This window comes from Sciurus vulgaris (genome assembly GCF_902686455.1).
Source record: "Sciurus vulgaris genome assembly, chromosome: 3".
Taxonomy (NCBI): domain Eukaryota; kingdom Metazoa; phylum Chordata; class Mammalia; order Rodentia; family Sciuridae; genus Sciurus; species Sciurus vulgaris.
In genome coordinates, this window is record NC_136463.1 from 7,561,034 (window position 1) to 7,586,151 (window position 25,118).

At 58.4% G+C, this 25,118-nt stretch overlaps 1 protein-coding gene across 1 annotated transcript in view; it reads left to right on the forward strand.

Moving 5' to 3' along the window:
* Positions 1 to 25,118, forward strand: part of SDK2 (sidekick cell adhesion molecule 2) — a 262,214-nt gene that overhangs the window by 199,008 nt on the left and 38,088 nt on the right. Inside the window, exons 16-34 of the mRNA XM_079133200.1 lie at positions 625 to 765; positions 2,241 to 2,422; positions 2,881 to 2,996; positions 10,388 to 10,583; positions 10,672 to 10,770; positions 11,063 to 11,254; positions 12,315 to 12,436; positions 12,809 to 12,918; positions 13,004 to 13,154; positions 15,414 to 15,651; positions 16,308 to 16,423; positions 17,412 to 17,601; positions 19,011 to 19,109; positions 20,036 to 20,230; positions 20,663 to 20,864; positions 21,520 to 21,623; positions 22,112 to 22,182; positions 23,524 to 23,659; positions 25,039 to 25,095. Coding sequence (XP_078989326.1) covers positions 625 to 765; positions 2,241 to 2,422; positions 2,881 to 2,996; positions 10,388 to 10,583; positions 10,672 to 10,770; positions 11,063 to 11,254; positions 12,315 to 12,436; positions 12,809 to 12,918; positions 13,004 to 13,154; positions 15,414 to 15,651; positions 16,308 to 16,423; positions 17,412 to 17,601; positions 19,011 to 19,109; positions 20,036 to 20,230; positions 20,663 to 20,864; positions 21,520 to 21,623; positions 22,112 to 22,182; positions 23,524 to 23,659; positions 25,039 to 25,095 — 2,717 coding nt within the window. The remainder of the gene's footprint in view (positions 1 to 624; positions 766 to 2,240; positions 2,423 to 2,880; positions 2,997 to 10,387; positions 10,584 to 10,671; positions 10,771 to 11,062; positions 11,255 to 12,314; positions 12,437 to 12,808; positions 12,919 to 13,003; positions 13,155 to 15,413; positions 15,652 to 16,307; positions 16,424 to 17,411; positions 17,602 to 19,010; positions 19,110 to 20,035; positions 20,231 to 20,662; positions 20,865 to 21,519; positions 21,624 to 22,111; positions 22,183 to 23,523; positions 23,660 to 25,038; positions 25,096 to 25,118) is intronic.

A 25,118-nucleotide genomic window follows, 5' to 3' on the forward strand; every position in this document is an offset into this window, starting at 1 on the left:
TGTCCGTCAGAGGCAGAAGCATAAAGATAAACACACGGGAGCAGCATCCATCAAAAATAATTAACCTTTGCTTTTAATGGATAAGCGTCAGCCATGTGAAAATGCACCCAGGCAGAAGGCCGTATTCCCGCCTCGCCCGAGGAAGGACGCGGCCTCGGCTTCAGGAGGTGCCGCCCACACAGGCCACCGGCCCAGCCGGGCTCTGTGGTCAGTTAAGGAGGTACCTGGGAAGCACTAACACTCCCACTTCTGAAATACTCCACACGCCTGACCTCATCCATCCCAACAGCAGCTTCCTTGAAAAATGAGAAACCGAGGCCCACATCCCTGCACCACACCAAAAACAGTGGAGGGACGTGCTTTGGAGTGTCTCTAAGAGGTTCATGTACATGTTGTGCCATGCGGACTTCGATCGATCTTGTAAGGCAGGCAAAGTACTTTTTTTTTTTTTTTTTAACAGAAATAAGCTCAGAGAGGTTAAGTGGCTTACCTAAAAGCACCCAGCAAGCCTGCAGAATCATATAGGGAGAGGAGTGCAGGGTTTGGCCTTCTTGTATCCCATTGAGCTCCTGTGTTTTCCCGAGACCCAGAGTAAACGGCCCACCCACTCTTGTTTTGGCCCAGGGTTTCCCTCCCCGAGGAGCCCCCCACGGCTCCTCCACAAAACGTCATCGCCAGTGGCCGAACCAACCAGTCCATCATGATCCAGTGGCAGCCACCTCCTGAGAGCCACCAGAATGGGCTCCTCAAGGGCTACATCATCAGGTAGGCAGCCATCCGAAGGCCAAGAGGGGTGCAACCCAGGGGGAACGGGATGTGCGGGCATCAGGAGTGACTGGAAGATGGGGCAGATTCATGGCAGGTTCCATCTAACAAGGGCCAGGAGACACACTGTGGCAGGAAGGATTTAGATTAGACATCTAGAAGAACTTTCATTAGCAAGAGCCTTGGAAATCAATAGGCAGGGAAAAGCGAGGACATAGTATAGTCTCCCCTGGGCTATGTGGAAGTATCCAGGACCAGCCACTGGGGAACTAGAATATTCCATCACAGGCCAGATTGCTCTCTCCCTGGACCGTGAGCAGGGAAGCTCATGGGGCCAGAACTGGGTGAAAAGTCAAAGTCCTTCTGGCCCTTGCCGGAAAACAAAGCCAGTTCTTGTGACCTTTTCTTTGCATTTGCCTGGGGTCTAGTCGCTAGTAAACTTAAAGAGCCCCGAGAATGTCTCGGTCCTCAGTCAAACTAGCTCCATTGAAAACACGTAGCCAGACACCTCCCCGTGTCTGAGCTTCCCCCGAGTTGGAAGATGCCACGGTTGGTTTGGCCCTGATGGGGGTATTTCACCGTGACCCTAAAGGTCAGCCCAGAGGGTGACTGTTCTCAAAGTGCATCCCCTGGCATCTACACACTTGGGGCCTCTGATCTGGCCGTTACCAGACTCCAAGGTGGGTACGCACCCTGGTTCCACACGTCACCCCCCTGTGCAGAACCATCACGGTCTGATCGTGCAGATTCCTTGGTTCTCCGGACTTCTGTGTTCCAATGGGAGGTGGACATGGGGCCTCAGGTGACCGTGGGTGTTTTCACCCCACCCCTGCAAGGAGGCCACTCTCCAAAAAGGGAGAGAGGAAATGAACCCAGGGCTGGGCAGGGGCTCAGCGGAAGAGCATGTCCCCAGCTTGCACACAGCTCCATCCTCGACACCAAGAGAAAATAAAACGTAAAATAAGGCACCGGAAGATGAGCCCAACCGTGGGGACCGTTGTTCTGTCAATGACCCTCAAAGACGGAGGCCGTGAGGTCTTCCCCAGGAGCTCTCGCCTCCCTGGTCGGCCGCCCAGCTCACGTCCTCACCCCACCAACAGGACCCATCCGGGGCTGGGCTTGTGGCTCGAGGGGAAGCGCTTGCCTAGCAGGTCCTGGGTTCCATCCTCAGAACCGCATAAAATCGATAAAGGGGTTGTGTCCACGACAACTAAACATTAGAAAAAGACAAGAAAGGGCCCGTCCAGCACACTCGCTAGGCCTGTGCCACCCAGGAGGTAACTGTTCAGACTAGGAAGACAGGAGCCCCTTGGGCTGCTGGGTCGCACCATTCAGCTCAGGGCCTGAAGAGCCACCCGGGTCAGGAGCACAGACACCAAGCACATCCAGCACCACGGAACGTGCTGCCCTAGGCCGCTCCCTGGCAGCACGCCCGGCAGAGCGCCTGAGTCAGCGAGCCCTGGCCTTCCCCTCAGGTACTGCCTGGCCGGGCTGCCCGTTGGCTACCAGTTCAAGAACATCACGGATGCAGATGTGAACAACCTGCTGTTGGAGGACCTCATCATTTGGACCAACTACGAGATCGAGGTGGCTGCCTACAACAGTGCCGGGCTGGGGGTCTACAGCAGCAAAGTCACCGAGTGGACGCTGCAGGGAGGTGGGTAGGACGGTGTCCCTGGAGCCAGAGGCAGCCCAACCTCCAGGGCCCGTGCCCATCGGGTCCTCGGCCCGTCCAGCCCTGAGCCCCTCAGTCTGTCCCCGCTTCACCCAGGCCCTTGCCCTGGCATGTGGGGGGACCGTCACCTGCGCCCAGCTCCTGAGGGTGGCCAGCTGGGAGGAAGGGAGCAGGGGCTTAGTGTCGGACAGGGACCATCACGCATGAGACAGCCTATGTTTCTCGTTCTGCCTGAAGCCCACCCCGGCTCCGCACACGGTATCTTGCACGTCCATCCTGACTACGTATCAGCGCCCCGTGAGGGGGTCAGGCCAAATTTATGGAACCCACACTAATCCAGAGAGAGCAAGAGGGCACCTGGAGCCTGCGCAGGGAGGGACAGTGAGGCGGGTAGCGAAGTGCAGGCGTGGACCCCGCCCCACCCGTCTCTCCATCTCCAGTTCCCACAGTGCCCCCTGGCAACGTGCACACAGAAGCCACCAACTCCACCACCATCCGCTTCACCTGGAACGCCCCCAGCCCCCAGTTCATCAACGGCATCAACCAGGGCTACAAGGTACAGGGGGACCCCTCCCTCCCAGGAGGAGCCTGGGCGTCTCGGGAGGGCGGAGGCTGCAGAAGGAGGCAGGGTGCTTCTGAAATCACGGGCCCAAGCCAAGCAGAAGACAGGGACAGAGGGGAACGGTGCAGGGACTTTCTCCAAAGCCACACACAGGCCTGGGGGAGCAGGGACCGTGCAGGCTGCGGCCAGCACCGGGGTGTTCTCGGTGAGGCTGGACCATCACCAAGACCTGGTCCAGAACCCCTAGGTGCAGCCATGGCTCACCAGAACAGTCCAGCTGGCATGTCTCACCACTGTATCTCCGTAAGGGGTGTCCCACTGGGCAGGTCTCCCTGGGCTGGACCTGACCCCACACGGGGTGTGGCTAAGGGCAGGGGATTGGGGCCCAGGCTGACCGGGACTAAAATCCCAGCTCTGCCTCCTGCCGTCTGCTTGGACAAGTTCTTTAATACGCCTGAGCTTCCGTCCCTCCGTGAATATTTATTGAGCAACGACTATAGACACCCTACTGGCTTCTGAGTAACTAAACGGAGTTTCCTCATTCTGGACGTGAAGGTGGCCCTGAGGCCTCTTCCGTAGGGTCACGTGAGGATCAAGCAAGATCATATGTGTGATCGGTCCAGCACTGTGACCGATGTCAGAGCGCTCAGAAGCGGTGCCGGCGGGAGCCAGGCCTTCATTTCCTAGGGCTGCCACCACCAAGTGCCACCGAGAGGCAGCTGAGACAACAGGTGGCCTGTCCCACAGTTCCGGGGGCTGGAAGTCCAAGCTCGAGGGTCAGCAAGTTTGATGGCTGGCGCTGCCTCCTGGGTCCTCACCTCTCCCTGTGTGTCCGTGGCCTGGCCACCTCTTCCTGTGCGCGCCGCCAGTCCTATTGGACTAGGACCCGCTCTAATGACCTCATTTAACTTGAGCGGCCTCTTCAAAGGCCCTTGACCTGGTGGTCACGGTCCGAGGCGCAGGGTCAGAACTCCAGCATGTGAATCCTGCAAGGTACCCAAGATGCTGCCCGCATCAACCGTGGTGGGAATGGCCGAGTCATGGAAGCAGCACCCACGCCTTCGCTACCACAGGCACCTGACCTGGGCCTCTCTCCTCCTCCCACGGGCGCGTCCTGCCAGCCCCCCTGAGAGCACCAGGTCACTACAGTATTTTAAACAAGTAGCGCCTGTCCCCAGCCACTTGGGGCAGTGGGCAGGGGCTGTCTGCTCCCTCCTAATGTGGGAACAGAGACAGAGCGTTTCAGGGGCGTGGCTCCGGGGAGAGCGACAGGCTCTGGGTTTGAGCGGAGGGATCTGGTGACCTTGAGGTGACCGCTCCCACGTCCTGCAGCCTCCTGTACCTCTCTGCACTGTCTCTCCACATGTGCCATCACCAAGAGTATTTCTAGGACAGGCGGCCTGAGCCATTGTCCCTGCAAGGCAGGGGAGGCCGGACAGGAAGGCAGTGAGGTTAAAACGCAAGGAGAATTTTCTGCTTCTGTCACCTGGCCTGGCCCCGCCCCGGCCACTGCACTGTCACTGCAGGAAGGCAGGACCCAGGGCTGAGCTGAGCTTCCTGGGGCAGGGTGCTGCAGCCTAATGCTCCAGTGCTAGCTGGCTGCAAAAGGCTCCTAATGAGGGCCCAAGGGAGGAGGCAGGGAGGAAAGGAGGAGGCCAGCATGACCACGGAGTCCAGGAACCAAGCTGGGAACAATTAGCATCTTGCTCCCAAGTCTGAGCTTAAGTTTCATTCCACGTATGGGAGGATGGAGCTGCAAACTCCTAAAGGCAGACAGCGTCCCAAGGACGGGAGGCCAGTCAGTGGCCTGGACAATTAGACCAGTGGCCCAAGGTGACCCAGAGCAAGAAAAGGCTGCAGAAGCCCCCTGACGCCTGCTGAGGCTCAGGCCCATTTGGTGTCCTGCACCCAGTAGCTGCTCAATAAAAACCGGCAGGGATGAGCTGCCCAGTGTTTTGAATGGAAGAATAGGAAGAGCCACTTTCCCATGTCAGGTAGCAGCTAAAATCCTTGCTCACACACAAGCTGCACAAGAGCCCCAGGGAGGAAGTGTTCCGGCCATCACCCCACTTGGCCGAGGAGGAAACAGAGGCCCAGGAAGAAAGTCACCCATTCAAGGTCAAGGGAGTAATTGCCAAAGCTGAGATTCAAACCAGAGCCTGCACTGTTTCTTCCTTAAAAAGAAACTGTGGTACATTTTTATTGTAAAATAATTACTACCGCTTGATTTTTTTTCCTTGCAATGCAAATGAATAAAAGCAGGATTTTTTTTTTTTTTTTTTCCTGCTTCTTTGACCTTCCGTGTGTCTATTACAGGGAGGAAAGAAAAAAAAAAAAAAAGGAATTTCTGTCTCTTATATATACCTGTGATAAAAATGAACTTTTTTCCCATTTTCCCACTCTTCTTTGTGAAAATTTTCAAACCTCTCCAAAGTAGAGGCAAGACTCTCGTGAAGGGCCCCTCTCCCAGCCCCGGCTGTGGCAGTTGCCAGCCACCCAGCCAACGCATCCCCTCGATCCCCCAGGTCCTGGCCTCGTCCCCTGGAATATTTTGAAGCAAATCCCAGGCCCTGTTCCACGTCTTCCATAAATGCTCCTGTAGATAAGGATTGTCGATAACGTCTCTGCTTGGAACAAAACCGCATCATCGTTACCGTGCCTAAAAATGTCAACAGCCCCTGAATGTCATCAGCCAGGCAGCCAGGCTTCAAGTTCCTGGATCACCACATCATTTCTGTTCCTCGTCGGTTTCTTTGCTCCAGGATCTAAATGAGGGCCACACGGTTGCAAGCGGTTGGGATTTTTTTTAAGGTCTCAGTTGATCTATATATTCTCTCTCTCTCTCTTTTTTCTTATAATTTATTGGGTGAAGAAACATAGTCATTTGTCCTACGGAATTTTCCGCAGCCTGGATTTTGCTGATTGCATCCCGGGGGGTCATTTAACACATTCCTCTCAACACTATATTTGCCATGAATTGGGAATGTAGCACCACGGACTGGTCGGACTCAGGTTCAATTTCTCTCTCTCTCCCGCCCCCGCCCGCCCTCCCCCCTTCTCTCTCTCTCTCTCTCTCTCTCTCTTCCTAGATGGTGTTGTGTATTTCTGTCGAAAGCCAAGTCCGACCGACCGTCTCTCATGGTGATGTCGGTGGCTGTCAATGGCCCTCAGATGATCTATTATTTCAGCAGGGGTTGCAAAATCGGGATAGGAAAACGCCATCGTTGCCTTTTGATTTATTAGCTGAAATGCTTTTTAGAAAAGAATGTTCCCTTGATTGACTTCTTGGCCATCTGAACATTGAGTTCATTTAGCTTGAAAAGTAAAGCAGAGGCTCCATTCTTTTCCATTTCTTACCAATTTTGAGTATAATGAATTGGTCCCACCGTATCCTCTAAGGTGACAAGTGAATTCAGGATGGACAGGGAGCGGGATTGTCTGGCTTTTGTCTTGCTTCTCGTAGTATGATTATGCGCATAAGGATTGTTAGCACCTCTGATGTGCGTCCATCCGCTGCCATTATTATTCTTCTTGGTACCACGTTGACCATCCTTCAAGTTCATTCCTCAGTCCTTGGACATGGCCCAGGAGTCTGGCGGCCTCCTTGCTGTATGATAAGATGTTCCAAGTTATAGAAATGTCCTTCCTCGTGCCGGGGATTAGCCATTTCTTCCCGGCACTGTGGTTCCTTTTAGAAGGAAGTGACCGTTTGACACCACAATCTGGGCACCAAGGCACTTCTTGATCCAGGATGGTTATTGTCCCTAGACCCCATTCAGGGTCAGAGGAGGAAATGCATTTTTTTTTTTAAAGATAAAATGCCTACTGATACTTCCTTTTCCATTTCAGGACTCCAAGCTTTTTAATAATCTCACTGGTCTTTTTAATAATCTCATAACTCTTTTCTCCATACTGAAAATTCAATTCCTGCACCAGCCGCGTAATTACCCACCTACTTCACCCCACAAGCTCGTACCGCAGTCTCAGAATAGTAAATAGGAGCAGGTTGAAGACTGAAAATAGTTTGAGAAGATGCAGTCCTTTTTGCTCTTAGGGTCTATCCCGAAAGGGATGCGCTCCGCACACTCGGCGTGATTTCGCTGCAGCTCGATACCCTATTAGGTTCATTGAATTCATTTTGTTTTCGATTTTGGGGGGATTGATTTTTTTTAATTTAATTTTGTTCCATAATTATGTACACTATTTACATAGCTCTGAAATCAAATCCACAAAGCCAATTCCAAGAGCTCCATCCTCCGTCCCGCTCTCTCTCTCTTCCCAGAGGTTGGAGTGTTCCGGTTTGTTTGATTGCTTTTCTCATTCTGCTTATATTTAAAAAGCAGGTGCATGCATACATATAAGTGTGTGTCCTCTCCCTCCTGGGTAAATGACAGCGCGTTCTCTCCACTCTCTGCACCCTGCATTTTAACGTGATTATTATTGGCAATACATCTGGAGGTCCCTCCATTGAAGCATTCGAATGCCCATCTCCCTGGGTCCTCTTTTAAATCCATACGTACCCCACCCATCCTGTCGTCAGGTAACCAGCCCCCTGGTCTGGGCCACTTGATCTATAACCAGCCTTTCCGTGGTGGTCAGTGTAGTGCATGCGGCTCTGTCTGTTCCCACAGCATAGCTCTGAAATGGATACCTAGAAATGAGATTGTTAGGTCAAAGGTACATGTGTCTACCATTTTGCTACTTTTGCCAAATAGTCCCCATTCAACTTATTTTTTTTAATTTTTTAGAAAATAGCCAGGTGCAGTGGCACATGCTGGTGATCCCAGCAGCTCCAGAGGCTGAGGCAGGGGGATGGCGAGTTCAAAGCCAGCCTCAGCAACTTAGTGAGGCCCTAAGTAACTCAGTGAGACCCTGTCTCTACATAAAGTATAATAAGAAGGGCTGGGGATGTGGCTCAGTGGTTAAGTGTCCCTGGGTTCAATCCCCATTAAAAAAAAAAAAAAAAAAAGAAAGAAAAAATTTAGAAATACACGTATATGATCACATGAACGAGCTTCCGTCAGAGCGTCCTCCTGCCTGCCCCTCCTCCATCTGCCTGGTTCCACTTCACCCAGCCCAGGGCTCCCCGCCTCCGTAACCGCAGCTGCTGGCTTCCCACGTGTCCTTGCACCAGGAGCAGGGGGCCCACCACTTTCTCCAGGACCCCGACCCAGCAGGGTGGCTAACGCTCTCCCCACATCTAGCCAGGGCCCAGAGGGGAGGAGCAGCTTTCCCAGGGTCACACAGTAAGTGACAGAGCTGGGCTCAGTTTTAGGGGTCCCACCTCTAGGCTGTCCCCTGCCCTCCCCGTGGTGGCTGCACATTCTCTGTCCCCCAAACCCTGTCCTCAGTTATGGGGTTTCTCCACTATAAGGGCAGCTGCCTGCCAGGAACCTCCTTATCCTGCAGTCCACACCCCAGAGCAGATGGCTAGAAGCAGCCACGGCTCTGCCACTTGGTGGGCTTGGACATAGGGTCCTTCTGACGGGGAATGAGCCCAGGGCCTCGCACTCACCAGGCAAGGCTAGACCTTGGGGCTACCTCACATCGCCCTTCTTTGTCCTCCTTTCCTTTCCCAGTCCTTTTTGATTTTTATTTTGAGACAGAGTCTGGATAAGTTGCTGAGGCTGGCCTCAAGCTTATGATCCTCCTGCCTCAGCCTCCTGAGTCTCTGGGCTCACAGCATGCACTACCAGGCCTGGCTATGATATCCATATTGTTGTCCTCAAGACCATGCTTCAGTCACCCTGCGCACTTCCTTTGGGCCATTTTGGGGGGCCAAGACCCAGTGATATTGTCTTAAGGCCCATATAAAGACTTTCTTTTTCTTTTATTTCTTAAAAAAATAGTAGTGATTGTAATTGGCTGAATCCCAATAAAATAATATTTACCCAAATTTTACACTTGCTGGGGAACACACCACACAATTAATTCCAACAGCGTAATTAATTCAAATTTACATTAATTAAATTAAATTAAAACATTAAACTTGTTTCTTCATCTACTCCAAAGAAGTTCGGCAATTTAATTGCTATGAAACAAGATAACTGAAATAAAGAGGATATTTAACATACTTATTAAATGCCACTTAGTATTTCTGATTAGTATTTTTAGGGTCTAATTAGTGTCTAATTAACTGGCTATAGGCTATCTTTTCACAATACCAATTAAATTTCAAAACATCCTTTGTAAACACTCAGGCCCGAAAAGGGGAAGATTGAGCATCGTATGGGCGTGAGTTAATCGGGAGACGCAGGCGTGGTATTGTTTTATATCTATAAATACCCGTGCTTATGAAAACTCACCGAGTGTTGCTTTTCACCATTAATTGCTATTTAATCAACTTCAAATAAATGAGGAATCTCCAAGACCAGCTGTCATTGTTGGAGACAGATGAAGGGCCCAGAAAACAAGCCCGGGGGTGAGGCAGCAGGAGGCAGGACCAGGGGGCCAGCCTGGGCAGCCCATGGGTACGCAGGGAGCGTGCATTCCCAGGTGCGGTGCTTGCCGACACCCCAGCTCCAGGTGACCGTGAAACTGGAATCCTGGTGCAGAGCCACAGTTGGAGGATAAGAGACACCCACAGGCCAAAGTTCCCAGCTCAGGGGCCAGGCCCCTTGGCCACACCTGTAATCCCAGAGACTCCCAAGGCTGGGGCAGAAGGATGTCAAGTTCAAGGCCAGCCTGGGCAACTTAGTGAGATTCTGTCTCAAGATTTAAAAAAAATTCTGGAGACATAACTCAGCGGTAGAGTGCCCCAAGTTCAATCCCTGTACCACACAAAATAATAACGATGAAGTTCCCAGCTTTGTGAGAGGGAGCCTTGGAAAACTCCAGGGAGAGCTGCCCCCAGCCCACAGGGAGAAAGATGTAAGAGTGCAGGGGTTGGCATCTGAGACCTTCAGCTTCCCCCGGGCTGTGTGACACAGCCAAAGTCACAGCCTCGCTGAGCCTTGGTTTCCTCATCTGTAAAATAAAAGGCCAGCTTCTTAGATACGCAACCCATGCATTCGTGCAGGGCTCTAGCTAAATGCTGTGGCTGTCACCTCGGCATTCTTTTTGAACAAAGATCCCTTCGTTTAGTTTTATACTGAGCCTGCAAGTTATGGACCTGGTCCTGGTAAAATGCCTCCTTCCAGGGGTCCCTGTGGGAGTTGGGGACAGACACTCATGGGAAGCACCCAGCCTGTACCTTGCCCAGAGTCAGAGGCTCAAGAGACGGAGCAGCACAGCAGAGTGAACACACGGGAGACAGGCCTCTGGAGCCTGCGGGCTGCCCACGCTGCCCATCCCTTCCCTGGGACGAGGGACCCCGGGACCTGGGCTCCTGGACACTGTCCACCGGCCCAGCCTCTCCTGGAACGTTCTTGGTGGCCTGTCCCCAGCTGATCGCCTGGGAGCCCGAGCAGGAAGAGGAGGTCACCATGGTGACTGCCCGGCCCAACTTCCAAGACAGCATCCACGTGGGCTTCGTGTCGGGGCTAAAGAAGTTCACGGAGTACTTCACCTCCGTGCTGTGCTTCACCACCCCCGGGGACGGGCCCCGCAGCAGCCCCCAGCTGGTGCGCACCCACGAGGACGGTAGGTGCCCGCCGCCCGGCCCCGGCCCACCCAGCAGCCCTGCTGCACTGCGGGCCATCCCGCGCTGACTGGCCCTCTTGGGGAACAGTGCCCGGGCCTGTGGGACACCTGAGCTTCAGTGACATCCTGGACACCTCGCTGAAGGTCAGCTGGCAAGAGCCAGGGGAGAAGAATGGCATCCTCACAGGTAGGCACCAGGTGCCCCTCCCCAGGGTGCAGTCGGGCCCAGAGAGGCCAGCTGGTCCATGCCTGCTATGGGGCTGGCCTTCTCCCGAGGGACGCTGAGACCACTCAGGGAGGCTCCCCGGTCCCTCGTCCACTCCAGGGACTGCCATGAGGCCCCCAGACCTGGGCCAGCAGCTCCCACCTCCATGGACCCCCTGTTCCCAGCATGGGGGGGGCGGGCAGTCCAGCTGGTGGAGAAGTGGAAGCCAGCCAGGGGGACCTAGCGAGCTCAGGCCCCCACCGGCTGCCCCCAGGGTACCGGATCTCCTGGGAGGAGTACAACCGGACCAACACTCGCGTGACCCACTACCTGCCCAACGTGACCCTGGAGTACCGCGTCACCGGCCTGACTGCGCTCACCACCTACACCATCGAGGTGGCCGCCATGACCTCCAAGGGCCAGGGCCAGGTGTCGGCCTCCACCATCTCCTCCGGGGTGCCCCCAGGTGGGTGGGGCCCTGCTGGGGAAGCCCTGCCTGCGGGAACGCTGGCCTTCCTCCCCCAGAGCCTCCCCTCCCCTGTGGTCTCTGGGCGGAGGCCTGGGGCTCGCTGAGCCTATTGACCACCCTCTGCAAGGCAAAGGCTTGGTCTGGCCGCCGCCTGCCCTGCACTGGCCTCTCTGGTTCAGGGAAATTCTCACTGTCACCCAGAAATTCCGGAAGGGTCGGCTGGGCGGGGGTGGAGGGCCTGGAGGGCCAGCTGAGGGCTGGTCTCAGCTCTGCAACCGGGGACAGACCAAGCATCCCCTCTGTGCCTCAGTGTCCCCCTCTGCATACATGGGGACATGGACCAGACAACCATGTAGTTGTGTCCAGATCCATAAGCCTGGGCAGTGGGACCTGACCAGAGTCCCGAGACTGCCCATGGAGAGAGCTGAGGCACCAGGGCTTCTGCGATGACATGGGCCAGTAGGACTGACAGATATTATGTGGAGCTCGCTAAGGGCTTTATAGACATTAGCTCCTCAAATCCTCATGTTGACGCTGAAATGGGTGTTGTCAGTATCTCTCCACTTTACTGAGGCACAGAGAGGTGGGTAAATTGCCCACAGACACACAGCTTCTAAGTGGACAAGTTGGATTCAAACTCAGTCCACCCCCAGGGTTCTCGGTTGGAAAAGAGGAGCTGCCTCCCATCCGCTGCCCCGCCCCATCCCATCCCTCTCACGTCCTCAACCACTGTTGAGTGTGGGAGGGTTGGAAGGTGGGGTGCAGGTGGAGGAGAGGCTTGGTTTTGGGCTGCCTCTGGCTCCCTCACAAGCATCTCACTCACACCCAAGTCTGCCAAGGGTGGCCCCTGGCATACGTGGCCCTGGGAGGTCCCCTCTGACCCCAAGCCTGTCAGCCACCTGGTATCAACATGGTGCCCCATAAGAAACACAGGGTCGGCCACACTTGTCCTGGGCCTCTCCAGGAACAGAGGACACACGGCCCCCTCAACGCCCAGAGTCTGTCCCTGGAGAGCAGCACCCACCTGCGCCTCCCCTACCCCATCTCCTCTTTCTAGAACTCCCAGGAGCCCCCACCAACCTGGGCATTTCCAACATCGGTCCCCGCTCCGTGACCTTGCAGTTCAGGCCGGGCTACGACGGGAAGACCTCCATCTCTCGCTGGCTGGTGGAAGCTCAGGTGAAGCCTGCTGGGGGGCCCCACCCAGCCCCCCACCCAGCCCCCAGCTCGGATTTACCTGGTTCAGGGTCACTGGGCTTTAGGAGCAGGCCAGGGGCTGGGGAGCTTGCTCCAGGCACAGATGCCTGGCTCCACCTTCAGGGAGTCTGCTGGGTGCTTTCGGCCAACACTCCGGGCTCTGCTGCCAGGGGTCTCTGATCACACCTGTGGTCATGTGTAGGGGCCTGAAAGTCGTCGCCCCCAGTGGTGCCCTCTGCTGAGCCCTGGGATTCCAACCAGGACTTCCCGAGGGGCAGGGCCATTCCTCCCAGGAGCTGGGCTCAGCACCTTGGCGCTGCAGGCTACCCAGGCTAAGGGTCGCCCCTTTTCCAGGTGGGCGTGGTCGGGGAGGGAGAGGAGTGGCTGCTGGTCCACCAGCTCAGCAACGAGCCCGACGCCCGCTCCATGGAGGTGCCCGACCTCAACCCCTTCACCTACTACAGGTGAGGCGCGGGCTGGGCATGGCCTGGGCGATGGGCATGGCCTGGGTCCTGCTGGTACCATCCAGCTCATCTCACCCCACCCCAGCTTCCGCATGCGCCAGGTGAACATCGTAGGCACCAGCCCGCCGAGCCAGCCTTCTAGAAAGATCCAGACCCTCCAGGCACCCCCTGACATGGCCCCAGCCAACGTGACGCTGCGCACAGCCAGTGAGACCAGCCTGTGGCTCCGCTGGATGGTGAGGCCCCAGGGGCGTGGGGGTGGGGGTGGGACATCCCTGACCCCCACCTCCCTGTAAAACCGTCTAGGCTCAGAGGGGCCGTGCGAAGAATACCTATGCCCCCTCTACTTATTTTTATTTCTTTTTAAAAAAAGTAAATATATATATGTCATATATATATATATATATATATATATAAATATTTTTTAAATTTATTTACTTCTGTACTTACCTGGTAAACTGCCTGATAATCAACCGTGGCCAAATGAACCAGTGCCCCATGGGAGAGAAAGAAGCCAGAAATGCTATTTACTGAGTGTTGTCAAGTGCCAAGCGTTTTAAATTTCCTCTCATATTTAATCATTTCAGGAACTATACAAAGGGCACATTATCATCCCAATTTACAGCTAAAAAAAAACAAGACTCAGAGAGGTCATGAACTTGCCCTTCCTTGGCCACTTAGCTCCCACAGTGAGTCTGGATTGAGAGGTTTCCCTCTGCACTCAGTCGGAGAGTGAGCACTGGCCGCTGAGCTGGAGGGGGCCCCGGAGGGCATGAGACTGTCACCCTGCGACCCTGCAGGAGGCAGCGGGCTGACAGCTGGAGCTCCCTCTCCTGCCAGGTGCTTTATTCAGAGTCAGGCTTTGAACCTCTCAGCAGACTTGTGACAGCAGGGTGTTCCCCGTTTTGCAGAAGAGGAAACGGGCAGAGAGAGGTCGGATAGCCTGCCCAGGACCCTCAGGTCCTCCCACACCCCGCACTTCACACCAGAGCTGGGTCCCAACCCCGGGAGTCCACCTCCCAAGCCACAGCCCCGGCCCCCGACTCCACTGCCCGGGGTCCAGGTCTCTCTGCAGGCCTCCCTGTGCAACTGAGCGGCAGTCCCAGGGGCGCGTGGAGCAAAGGAGGATTCCTAGGGGAAGGTGGGCAGCAGCCCCGCCTCCTGGGCTCCTTGGAGAACCCAGAACCCCGCACTAAAAGAGCCAGCCGGAGGGCACTGGCCCTGGCCCACCTGGCCACACCGCCTTTATCCCCAGGAAGATCTCCAAGGTACCACATGCAAAGCACAACTTGCCAGGACCTGCCTCACCGAGGTGACCGGGCACATGAATCTGGCTGCCTCTCACTCACGAACACAGCCTGACGGATGGCTATCCCCCGCGTAGGCATTAATAGTCCCAAGGCCAGAGGCCAGCACCAAGCAGCCCTGTCCGAGGGGAGCAGCCTTTCCTTACCTTGCTTGCGCCCCCCATCCCACCCCTCAGGCTCTCCACTTCCCCCTCCTGAGTCTCACTTGGAGGTTTCCAAATCCAGAAAGGTCACAGTCCCAGGCAGGGAGGGTGGAGAGCCATGTCTGCGCCCTGCGGCCAGCGCCTCTCAGGCCCATGACCTTGCCTTGGCAGGGAGGGGCTCCGCCTTGGGCTCTCAGACCCGCCGAGTGTGCTCTAATGGTCTCTGGTCCACTTCACTAAGTGTTTTCAGAAGGCCAGGCGGGCAGGAGGGGTGCGTGTGGTCAGCCGGTGAGCCAGGACGGGGGAGGAGTTGGATAGAGTGGCTTCCAATGTGGTGAGCGGTGGACCACGGGTCCTGGGAAGGCCGACTGGGAGGAGGACCACAGACGGCCCAGCTCCACTGTCTTACTGGGAGGAGTGAAGGCCAGCACTAGGCTCCAGACTCATGGACACTGGCCAGGTTCATGCAAACAACCTCGAACCAGGGGCCACAGCCCCTCTGGCCTCGTGCTAATACCTGGGAGAGGAATCTCCCTTTTCTCTTTGGTGAGCCTCGAACTCAAGGGAGGCTAAACGTGAATCAGGAGAGACAGAGGTGTGCTGGACGGCAGGACTTCCTGGCAGTGGGAGGGGCCCCACACATGTGCCCATGTCCCCTTGCCTTGCTTGGCCTCCAAGGGTGGCCTGAGTCAAGGCCAGGAGTGGCGGACAACTCCGGAAAGTGTGTGTTGGCGCCCGAGGCAGGGAGCTGGGCGGGGAGAGAGCCAGAGCTCTCCTCAAAGGACCCCATCCCTGGAGAGGGTCACACTTGAGCTGCATGCACAGCAGAGACGGCTGCTCCCTCTTGGCTCCTGGAGTGGAGAGGCAGGGGGATCAGAGACCACTACCCAGCCAGGTGGGCAGAGCACCTCTCGTGGACGCCGACAGCCAGGCCAGCCTGGCCAGTGGGCTGGGTCGCCCTGAAGGCTGGGGAGAGGCACGGGCCCTATGCCCGGGCAGCCCGCCCTGCACGGCATCCAGGCCTCACAGCTGTGCCCCCCCGCAGCCGCTCCCTGAGATGGAGTACAACGGGAACCCCGAGTCCGTGGGCTACAAGATCAAGTACAGCCGGTCAGACGGCCAGGGCAGGACGCTGAGCCACGTGGTGCAGGACCGGACAGAGCGGGAGTACACCATCGAGGACCTGGAGGAGTGGACGGAGTACCGCGTGCAGGTCCAGGCCTTCAACGCCATCGGGAGCGGGCCCTGGAGCCCGATGGTGGTGGGCAGGACCCGGGAGTCAGGTACCCATCCCTCCGCCCTCGGGCTGGCCAAGGGCCCGGGAGGCCTGAACCATCCAGACGCCACCCAGGCAGCTTCCCTCTGCTCAGAGCAGGGCCGACCCGGCGCCTGCCTGTCTCCACCAGGGCCCCCACTGCAGGGCTGCTCTGGAGGACAACCTGGCCGGCCAGAGCATGCAAATGGCCCCTCCCACCGTCAGCTTGAACCCCGCCGCCCAGCAGGGCCAGGGGAGCCTAAGATGAAGTTCCAGGGAAGGGTTTGCTCTCGTAACATTCCAGAAACATAACCAGCAGCTCCAAGGGGTCACCCAGAGAATAGGAGTCCTGGTCTACAGGGAGTCCTCGGGTATCTGCACCCAGGCCACCACCCGTGGCCCCTTTTCCATGACTGGGGGCTTCTGGGGCCTCCCTGGTCCCCCACCCCGCCCCTCCTTGCTGCACTGGTAGGAAGCGCAAGCTCACTGAGGTCAGTCAGCAGAGGACAGTCGGGGGGCAAATCCAAAGCCAGAAACAGCATCTGGACAGCCCAAACCCACAGAGCTCAGAGAAGGGCCATGTTTTTTGGAGCTGGGCCGCCCGCCCCTCACCCTGCCCACCTCCCTCCTCTGTGGAGTGACTCCGGGCCTCAGCTCTTGCTCTCCACTCCCTTCCTCCCTCAGTCCCGTCCTCTGGCCCCACCAACGTGTCAGCACTGGCCACCACCTCCAGCAGCATGCTGGTGCGCTGGAACGAAATCCCCGAGGCCGACCGCAACGGGCTTGTGCTGGGCTACAAGGTGAGTCTCGGGTCTGCGGAGGGTGGGGTGGGGAGACAGGTCCTTAGGGTTGTTGTCAGCTCTGCTGGGCCCAGGTTCTGTTATTGTATTCGTCAGGTTTTCATTACCACAACAAAACACCTGGGACAGGCTCACTTATACAGTAAAGAGGTTTGTTTAGCTCACTGTTGGGGAGGCTCAAGGACATGGCATCTGCATAGGCTCACTTCTGTTGAGGGCCCTCTCAGCTGTGTCACTTTGTGACTGATGGCCACAGAAGGAGCTTGTGATCACATTTTGATCACAGCTGGGTACAAGGAGCCAGGGAGAGCTGAGCAGGGCCAGGTTCAGGCCTCTGTAAGGAGCTCCCAAGGGGTCACATGAGAGCTACGTCAGTCTTGTCTGAGGTCAGGGTCTCACTAGGAGTCCCATCTGGTGAGGACCCGGCATGCCATGCATGGGCCCTTGAGGGAAAAAGGAAATCCAAACTGTAGTCTTCCATTGCCTTCTGGAATTTTCTTTTTCTTTTTCTTTTTTTTTTTTTTTTTGGTATCGGGGATTGAACTCAGGGGCACTCGACCACTGAGCCACATCCCCAGCCCTGTTTTGTATTTTATTTAGAGACAGGGTCTCACTGACTACTTAGCGCCTTGCTTTTGCTGAGGCTGGCTTTGAACTCCCAATCCTCCTGCCTCAGCCTCCCGAGCCACTGGGATTACAGGCATGCGCCCCCCGCACCTGGCTGGAATTTTCTTAACGCTGTGCCCAGCCGGGCCCAGCTTTGCCTTCACGCACATCAGCCTGCCTGCCCACCCACTGCTCCTCAGGGGCCGTCCAGCTCTACAGCTTCATGATCCCCGTGTCCCCGGCCCTCTGGGTGCATGAGCTCTGCAGTTATCCACGCCCCTTGGGTCACTCCGAGGAGCCCATCTGCCTGCCCCGTCCCCACACACCCTGCTCCTGGGGTGGGACCCTCTCCTGAGGTCCTCCCTGTGCCGGGCCCTGGCAGGTGATGTACAAGGAGAAGGACTCCGACTCCCAGCCTCGGTCCTGGCTGGTGGAGGGCAACGCGTCCCGCAGCGTCCAACTCACAGGCCTGGGCAAGTACGTGCTGTACGAGGTCCAGGTGCTGGCCTTCACGCGCATCGGGGACGGCAGCCCCAGCCACCCCCCCATCCTGGAGCGGACGCTGGACGATGGTAAGTCCAAATCCCAGAGAGCCCGGGAAGACCAGGAGGGGCCGCCCGTCCTCCTGTCCGCCCAGCCTCGCCCTGCCATCCCGCTGTGCCCGAGGGAGCCAGAGCCTCAGGCTCCTCCTGTGGGGAACGGGTCACTAGGGGCTACCAGGTCTGCAAGGGGATCCTGATCACAGCCTGTGTGTCCTCCAGGATGGTCGGAGAGCCGATGTATCTCTTGGTCTCTCTCCAGGGCAAGTGCGGAGCGGGGACTTGGCTCCCGTTTTGATCTCTTTCTTGCCTGGGGCAGGTTTGCTTTGAGTAAAGTCTGTGAGAAAGTCTTGATTTTTCCTGGGCAGGAGCCTCCAGGTTCTGTTTGCAAAAAAAAAAAAAAAACTGCAGGAGCCGAGAAGGAGCGTTCACCCCTCCAGCAAAGCCTCGGGTCCAGGCTGACCCAGGGGTCCTGCGCCCCTCCCTCTCCCTCACCGCGCCCCCCGTCCTGCCCCCACGAAAATGCACAGTCCAGACGGGAGTGGAGGAAGCCAGTGCAGATGTGTGGACCCTCTGAAGTTATGAATCAAGCTGATGAGCTGTTCTGTCCTCCTGCCTGGATGAAGATACCCGGATAATGACCGGGAAGGCCAGGGTCAGCCTTGGAAATGGCCCACCTCTTGGCATCCTGTGTTGGAATGAGGCGTTACAGGAAGAGCCCCCTGCCCCGCCCACCCCCACCATTCAGTGTCCATCCACACCCCCAGAATAGCTGCCTGGGGTCAAGGGTGCAGTCTGCCCTCAGGAGGTGGATCTGAGGACCCTGGAAGCATGCTGGCGGTGGTCTGAGCAGGGAATTCCAGAGTCCCAGGATTCCAGAGCGTGATCTAGAGAGAGGGATCATGCAGGCTCAGGGTGGGCGCTTACTTACCACTGCCCCACGGCCACCCCACGCAGGGTGGAGGGACATCAGAGCAGGGCCTTCTAAAACAGACGGGCTGGCTGGCGTGTCGCTCAGGGCAGAGGCTTGCCTTCTCAAAGCAAGGCCTGGGTTCCACCCCAGCACTGCAGCAATCAATAAATAACATTAAAAGATAAAGACAGACCCAGGCCAGGGCCTCTTCTCCAGGTTCTAAGGGTGCGCACAGACCAAGAAAGCTGGAGCCCCAGGTCCCTGCCACAGGACCCTTGCCGGAGGGCAGAACCCTCATCCTGCCTTCGAGTTCAGGCCCAGACCCCCGTCTCCAGGACGGAAGCCTCCCCAGCTCATTCTGTGTCACTGGCTCCTGACCTGGTACAGGGCACCAGCAGCTCTCCACACTCACTCACTGAGCCACACGGAGTGGCCCTGTCCCCCTCCACCCGCCACTTTCCCCTGCTGCAGCTGGACAGGGTGGGGGCTGAGCAGAGCCTGTCAGCCTTCTCCCCTGTGTCCCCTCCAGTCCCAGGACCACCCATGGGCATCCTGTTCCCAGAGGTGAGGACCACATCCGTGCGGCTGATCTGGCAGCCCCCAGCTGCCCCCAACGGGATCATCCTGGGTAAGCCTGGCCCCTCCGGAGCCCCATCTGCAGGAAGGAGGGGGAGGCACGTGTAGTACTGGCGGGGGGAGCCAGGGCCTCAAGTGTCGCAGCTCCTTGAGAAGGGGACCCGTGTCTCATTTCCCCCGCTGAAAGTCACTGCCCAGTGCATGATCTGATCTCTAAGCACACTGGCCGGCTTCCTGCCTCCCAGTGCCAGTCCTCAGGCTATGAGCACCTTGAGAACCTTGGCTGCTGTTCCTGGGGGGCCCAGTGGGAGGCGCTCACAGCTGGGAACTGGGCCTGTGCTAGGGAGGGAGGCCGCAGAACGGAGGTCCACTGCGGGCTCCAGGTTCCCCCAGCACACTCCAGGGCTGGAGGCAGAGCATCCGCAAGTCTGCTCCTCCCGCAAGTCTGCTCCTCCCGCAGCCTCCACACCTCACCTTTAAAATGGTGGCTTGCCAGGCATAGAGACCCACGCGTACCTGTGGTCCCAGCCACTCAGGAGGCTGAGCAAGAGAATTGCTTGAGCCCAGGGCCCCCAGGCCAGACTGGGCAACATAGCCAGACCCAGTCTTGAAAAAATCAAAAATAAACCGGAGAATACACACATGCACTAGCACAAGCGGTGTTTGGACGCATGCTCTGGATGCACCCCAGGCCCGCAGACGGTGGGCAGGGTCCTCAGCGCTTTAGCCTAGAAGGACCCGGGCTGAAACTGCAGCCCAGCCGCTCAGCAGCAGGCTCCCCCTCCTCACTCGGCGCTGATGTAAGCGTCCCAGATACTGTGCACACACCCAGGGCCACTCTTCCCACGAGGCAGCTGAGGTCTATGAGTGACCACGAGGGCAGATGGACCAAGCCCAGCACCCAAGTGCAGACACTGCTGTGGCTGAGGAAGGAAGCACCCTGCCCTCCAGTGCCATCCTCTCCCTCCTTGCCCACAGCCTACCAGATCACGCACCGGCTCAACGCCACCACCGCCAACACCGCCACCGTGGACGTGCTGGCACCCAGCGCCCGCCAGTACACAGCCACAGGCCTCAAGCCAGAATCTGTCTACCTGTTTCGCATCACAGCCCAGACCCGCAAAGGCTGGGGAGAGGCGGCTGAGGCCTTGGTGGTGACCACGGAGAAGAGAGGTGACCAGCCGTCCTTGGGGGCTGGGGAGGTCTGAGGGCAGGGATCATGGGGCCAGGTCCTGACCTGGAGTGAGCTCCAGCCAGGTGGGGTGTCCCATACCTGCAGTCTCAGTAGCTCAGGAGGCCGAGGCAGGAGGATCCCAAGTTCATGCCCAGCCCGGGCAATGTAGCGAGGCTCGAAATTTAGCGAGACCGTCTCTAAATAAAAAAATAAACAGGGCAGGGGTGCGGCTCAGTGTAAAGTGCTCCTGGGCCCAAGAAAGGAAGGACAGTGGTCGGCCCGAGAGATGAACTCCTGGCACTCGAGCAGCTTTGGCCAGTGTCTGACCGGGAGGTGGAGGTGCTGGCTGCTGGGCAGGGACCACGCAGGGCACCCGAGTGCATGGAAGTGGGGGGCACTGCCTCACCTGCCCCACCCCTTGCCTCCCCCAGACCGCCCGCAGCCCCCCAGCAAGCCCACCGTGCAGCAGGAGGACGTGAAGGCGCGCAGCGTGCTGCTGTCCTGGGAGCCGGGCAGTGACGGGCTGTCCCCGGTGCGCTACTACACCATCCAGACCCGCGAGCTGCCCAGCGGCAGGTGGGCGCTGCACTCCGCCTCCGTGAGCCACAACGCCTCCAGCTTCACGGTGGACAGGTGAGGCGGTCACCGCAGGTACGGCCGCAGACCCTGCTCCTCCACACTCCGCCGGGGCCCTGGCTCTCCTGGAGCCGCCCGTCAGGCCTGGAGACCCCCTCAACGACGGCGTCTGCTGCCCTCATCGCTGACCCTCCCAGCGCCAGCCTCCCCCGGGCCCTGGCCACCGGGAAATTCCGGTGGCCGCCCGTCTCCCCCTCCAGGTGGCTGAGCAGGAGTGTGAGCAGGCCTGTCCTCCCCCCGCCACCCCCGTCAGTCAGGAAGACAGACCCTTGCTGGGAGAGGAAGCGAGGCTTCCAGACACGGTCCTCAGCTCACTGACCTCAGGAAGGAAGGGCAGCCTGCAGGCCCCGAGAGCTTTAAGACGGGGAGGGAGGGGTGGGTGCCTCTGTGACTGCCTGGCCTTCCCAGCAGGGGCCTGGGGCCTGGGGACCTGTGGCTCATTGTTGCAGCTAAAGGGCCCCCAAGCAGGCCTGGTCTGGGGCCTCGGCCCCAACCCGACCCCTCTGTAACAGAGTTCCTTTCTGAGCCTCAGTGTTGGCATCTGCCTGGGGGTCTGCCCGCTTCCCTGAGCAGGGATAGATCAGTGAGACCCCGTGGCAGAGGCAGGAGCCTCGGAAGATCCTCCGTCACTGAACCCAAATCCCTCCCGCAGGCTCAAGCCCTTCACGTCCTACAAGTTCCGAGTGAAGGCCACCAATGACATTGGGGACAGCGAATTCAGCGAGGAGTCAGAATCGCTGACCACCCTGCAGGCCGGTCAGTGCTGCCTGCCCCACTTGGGTCTCTTGCTGTTGGCCCCTGGCTGCTTCCTGGAACTGAGGGTTCTCTTCTAGTGGGGCGGCCCTCTGAAGGTGAAAGGCCACTGGCTGCTGGGCCCTTCCACCTCCAGGGCAGAATCCCACGGCAGTTGGGGCCAGAGGGGCCTTGGCCAGGGGCTCAGGTCCCAGACCCAGCCTGACATTCAAACTGCATCCTTCAGATGCCCCACAGACTACCAAGGGGCAGCCCGAGAGGCCCGTGGCTCTCTCTGGGGCAGAGTGGGAGGCTCGGGACCCACTGCTTTGGACTGGGGTCCATCTCTCCCTCTACACTGCAGCCCTTTGTTCTGCAGAAGTTGGGTTGGTGAGCATACGGGTGACTTAAGAGGGACCTGCCCATCGGTCCAGGATCAGCAGAGTCTGGACCCCATGGGCGCCATAGGACTGCGGCTCCAGCCCCAGAGCCCACTGTCTGTCTCCCCACAGCCCCGGATGAAGCGCCCACCATCCTCTCGGTGACACCGCACACCACCACCTCCGTGCTGATCCGATGGCAGGTATGGCCGGCCGGCAGGCTGCCCCCCCAGGGACTCGGCCAAGCTTTGCTCTGGGACCAGAAAGCCAGGGCTGCCTGGGACCCCAGGTTCTCTGCCCAGAGCACACGGAAAGTCAGGGAACATTCCGCACATGCCTGCATGCACACCTGCTCCACTCTCCAGAGACACGCCAGGCAGGTGCCAGCGTCCTCTACTGCAGATGAGGACGGGGATGCAGGAGGGGACGCATGTGGCCCCAGGTCACAGAGTCTGTGAGTGGCAGTCAGTTTATAAACCCATGTCTTTTACATCCTTGGGCAACAAAGCCCTTGGGACTCCCAGGATCTCGCAAGTCCCCAGAGCCAGCCCTCAGTGGAGGGATTCCTTGTGCCCGTGGCTGTGAGCAGGAAGCCACTGTCGTCGTGGAGAAAGCACCCCTCCTCCATCCTCCAGCTGCCCGCTCTTTGGTGGGCACTGCTGTCCTGCCAGGGCCCAGGGATGACCATAGGTAAACCTCACAGACCAGTCTGCCCATGTGTCCTGCCCTTCAGGGCCTCTGTGCCCTCGGAAGTCAGCCTTAGGCTCAGCAGGTCACCCAGGAGACCCCAAGGGGGCAAGCTCATGTCCCTGCTTCTCAGGGTCAGAGGAGCAGACGCCAGGTTTTGCCTGTGTGGGGCTGAGGCTCAGGCTCATTAAAGAGGGGACACCCCCCTTTAGTGGAAATGACCTGGTACGGCCAGGAGCAGGGGGCCAGGAGGGACCCGAGCAGATTGGGGCCGAGCTGGCGAAGGGGGCAGTGAAGCGCCAGCAGCAGCCAGGGAAGCAATTAAGGGGCTAATAAAAGGCTGAACCATTTCAGCAGGTTTTTAAAAAGTGGTCTCATAAAAAAGTAGTTCCCACCTTCTCCAGAAGCCTGTTCAACTCAGCCGTGGACGGGAGCGGAAAGCGAAGGGGAAAACAATGGGGGCCGGAAGGAGGAAAGGCAGCCCACGGAGCCAGGGCGGCCCCGCTGGCAGCACATGCCCGCCAGGTGGTAGGGAGGGCTCGGCAGGCCTGGGGAGACCGGGGACAAGCTGAGGCACTTGCTGGCCAAGGGACAGCTGGTGTGTCCAGAATTGTACTTCCAGTGCTGTGTGATGACGAGCAAGTGTCTTGACTTCCCTGAGCCCCGGTTTCCTTCCCGGTTGGAGGACGGGAGTGCTGCACCTCACTGGAAATGCTTTGTGAATGGAAGGGGCTCCTGCGAATCTGGTTTCTTCCTGGTGGAGACCCAGTCCTCCCTCCGGGCGACAGGAGGCACGCTGGGGGAGAGGGTGGCAGGGGGCGAGCGTGGTCGGGGCCCACCCATGTCTTATCCCACAGCCGCCGGCTGAGGACAAGGTCAACGGCATCCTCCTGGGCTTCCGCATCCGGTACCGGGAGCTGCTGTATGAAGGCCTGAGAGGCTTCACTCTTCGAGGCATCAACAACCCCGGGGCCAAGTGGGCGGAGCTCACCTGTGAGTGACATGCCAGGGGACGGGTGGGGTGGCGCACTCTCCTGCCTGCTCCCAAGCCCTCAGCTTCCTGAAGCCCTAACCCGCCACCTGCCTCCCGCCCTGTGTGCCTCGTCCCGGCCCCCTCGCCTGCACCTGCTGGGTGTTTGCTGAGCACCTTGGATGCGCCCCAGACCCCGGGCATACCAGTGATGGAGACAAGGTCCCTGCCTCTTGGAGAAACTCTGAAAGAGGGGCTCAGGCCCTGGGCAGGGCAGTTGAGAGGGAGGTCTCTCCAGGGGAGCCTGAGCAGGCTCGGGGAAGGACACCTGGCATTCCAGGTGAGGGAGGCTAACCGGACAGGAGAGGGGCTCTCTGCTTCTGAGGGACTGGCAGCCTCAGAAACCAGGTTGATCCCCCAGAGTGGCCGCCAAGGCCTCTCTTGTTCCCGGGAAGTCACTGCCCTCCCTGGGGACCTGGACTCCAACCTGCCCCCACAGGAGCAGGAAAGAGCAAGAGGCCCCCAGGAAAGCCCAGTGCAGGGACGCACAGTGGGAGGGCCACTTTGGTGGCATGAGGGTGATGACTTGGCCAGGGAGGACTGAGGGGTCAGAGCCCAGGAGGCCAGTGGAGTCTGATGTAGTGGAGTAGCAAAGGCAGGAGGCCAGGGGTGGAACAGGCCATCTGGGAGAGGACGCACCTTGGTGTCCACTCCACGGGGCCCCACGGGATTCTGGAGCAGGAGGGAGGGCAGCAGGCGGGGCGCAGAGGACCTGGGTACCAGGGCTGCTGGACACTCACCAAGAGGGAAGCCGGCAGGGGCCTGGGGGGCATCTGGGACCCTCCCCACGCCTCCCGCTCCCTCCCCCACCTGTCCAAGCACGTCTCCAGCGGCTTTCAGCCGCTGTTAGCCAGGGGCACCTGATGGAGCCGGTGGCACAGGGATCTGAAGGGGAGAGCAGAGCTCCCCACCCAGCGGCTCGGCTTCTCCGCCCGCCTGGTCTGCTGTGGTCTCACTCGGCCTGCGTGTGATGCACTCGTATTTCCTGGTAGTAAAATTGTTTCTGGTTCATCTGAGGAAATTAACGACTCCAGTATTTCATGGTGATTTTCCAGGGGCTCTACCTAGAATCGGGAGAGTGAGTTGGGACCAGAGTGTCCCCCGAGCTGTCCCAGGGGTGCCAGGCTCCAGGGGCCTCCTCATGACCTCGGGCCAGGGCACCCCTGGATGGGGCCACGCTGCCCTGAGAGCTGTCCCCCGCGGCGTTCCCACCCAGACCCCGCCTCAGCCCAGGACGGCAGAGCGCGCGCCTCTCCCGCCTCGGGGTTCCTGGGGGGGACGTGTGCACTAACCGCCTCTGTCTGCTGTCTCCTCTGGCCCCCTCTGCTCCCCCACCCCGTAGCCTTGTACTCCGTGCGGAACCTGAGCCGGCCCAGCCTCACGCAGTGCGAGCTGGACAGTAAGTCTTGCATGGCGGCCCTG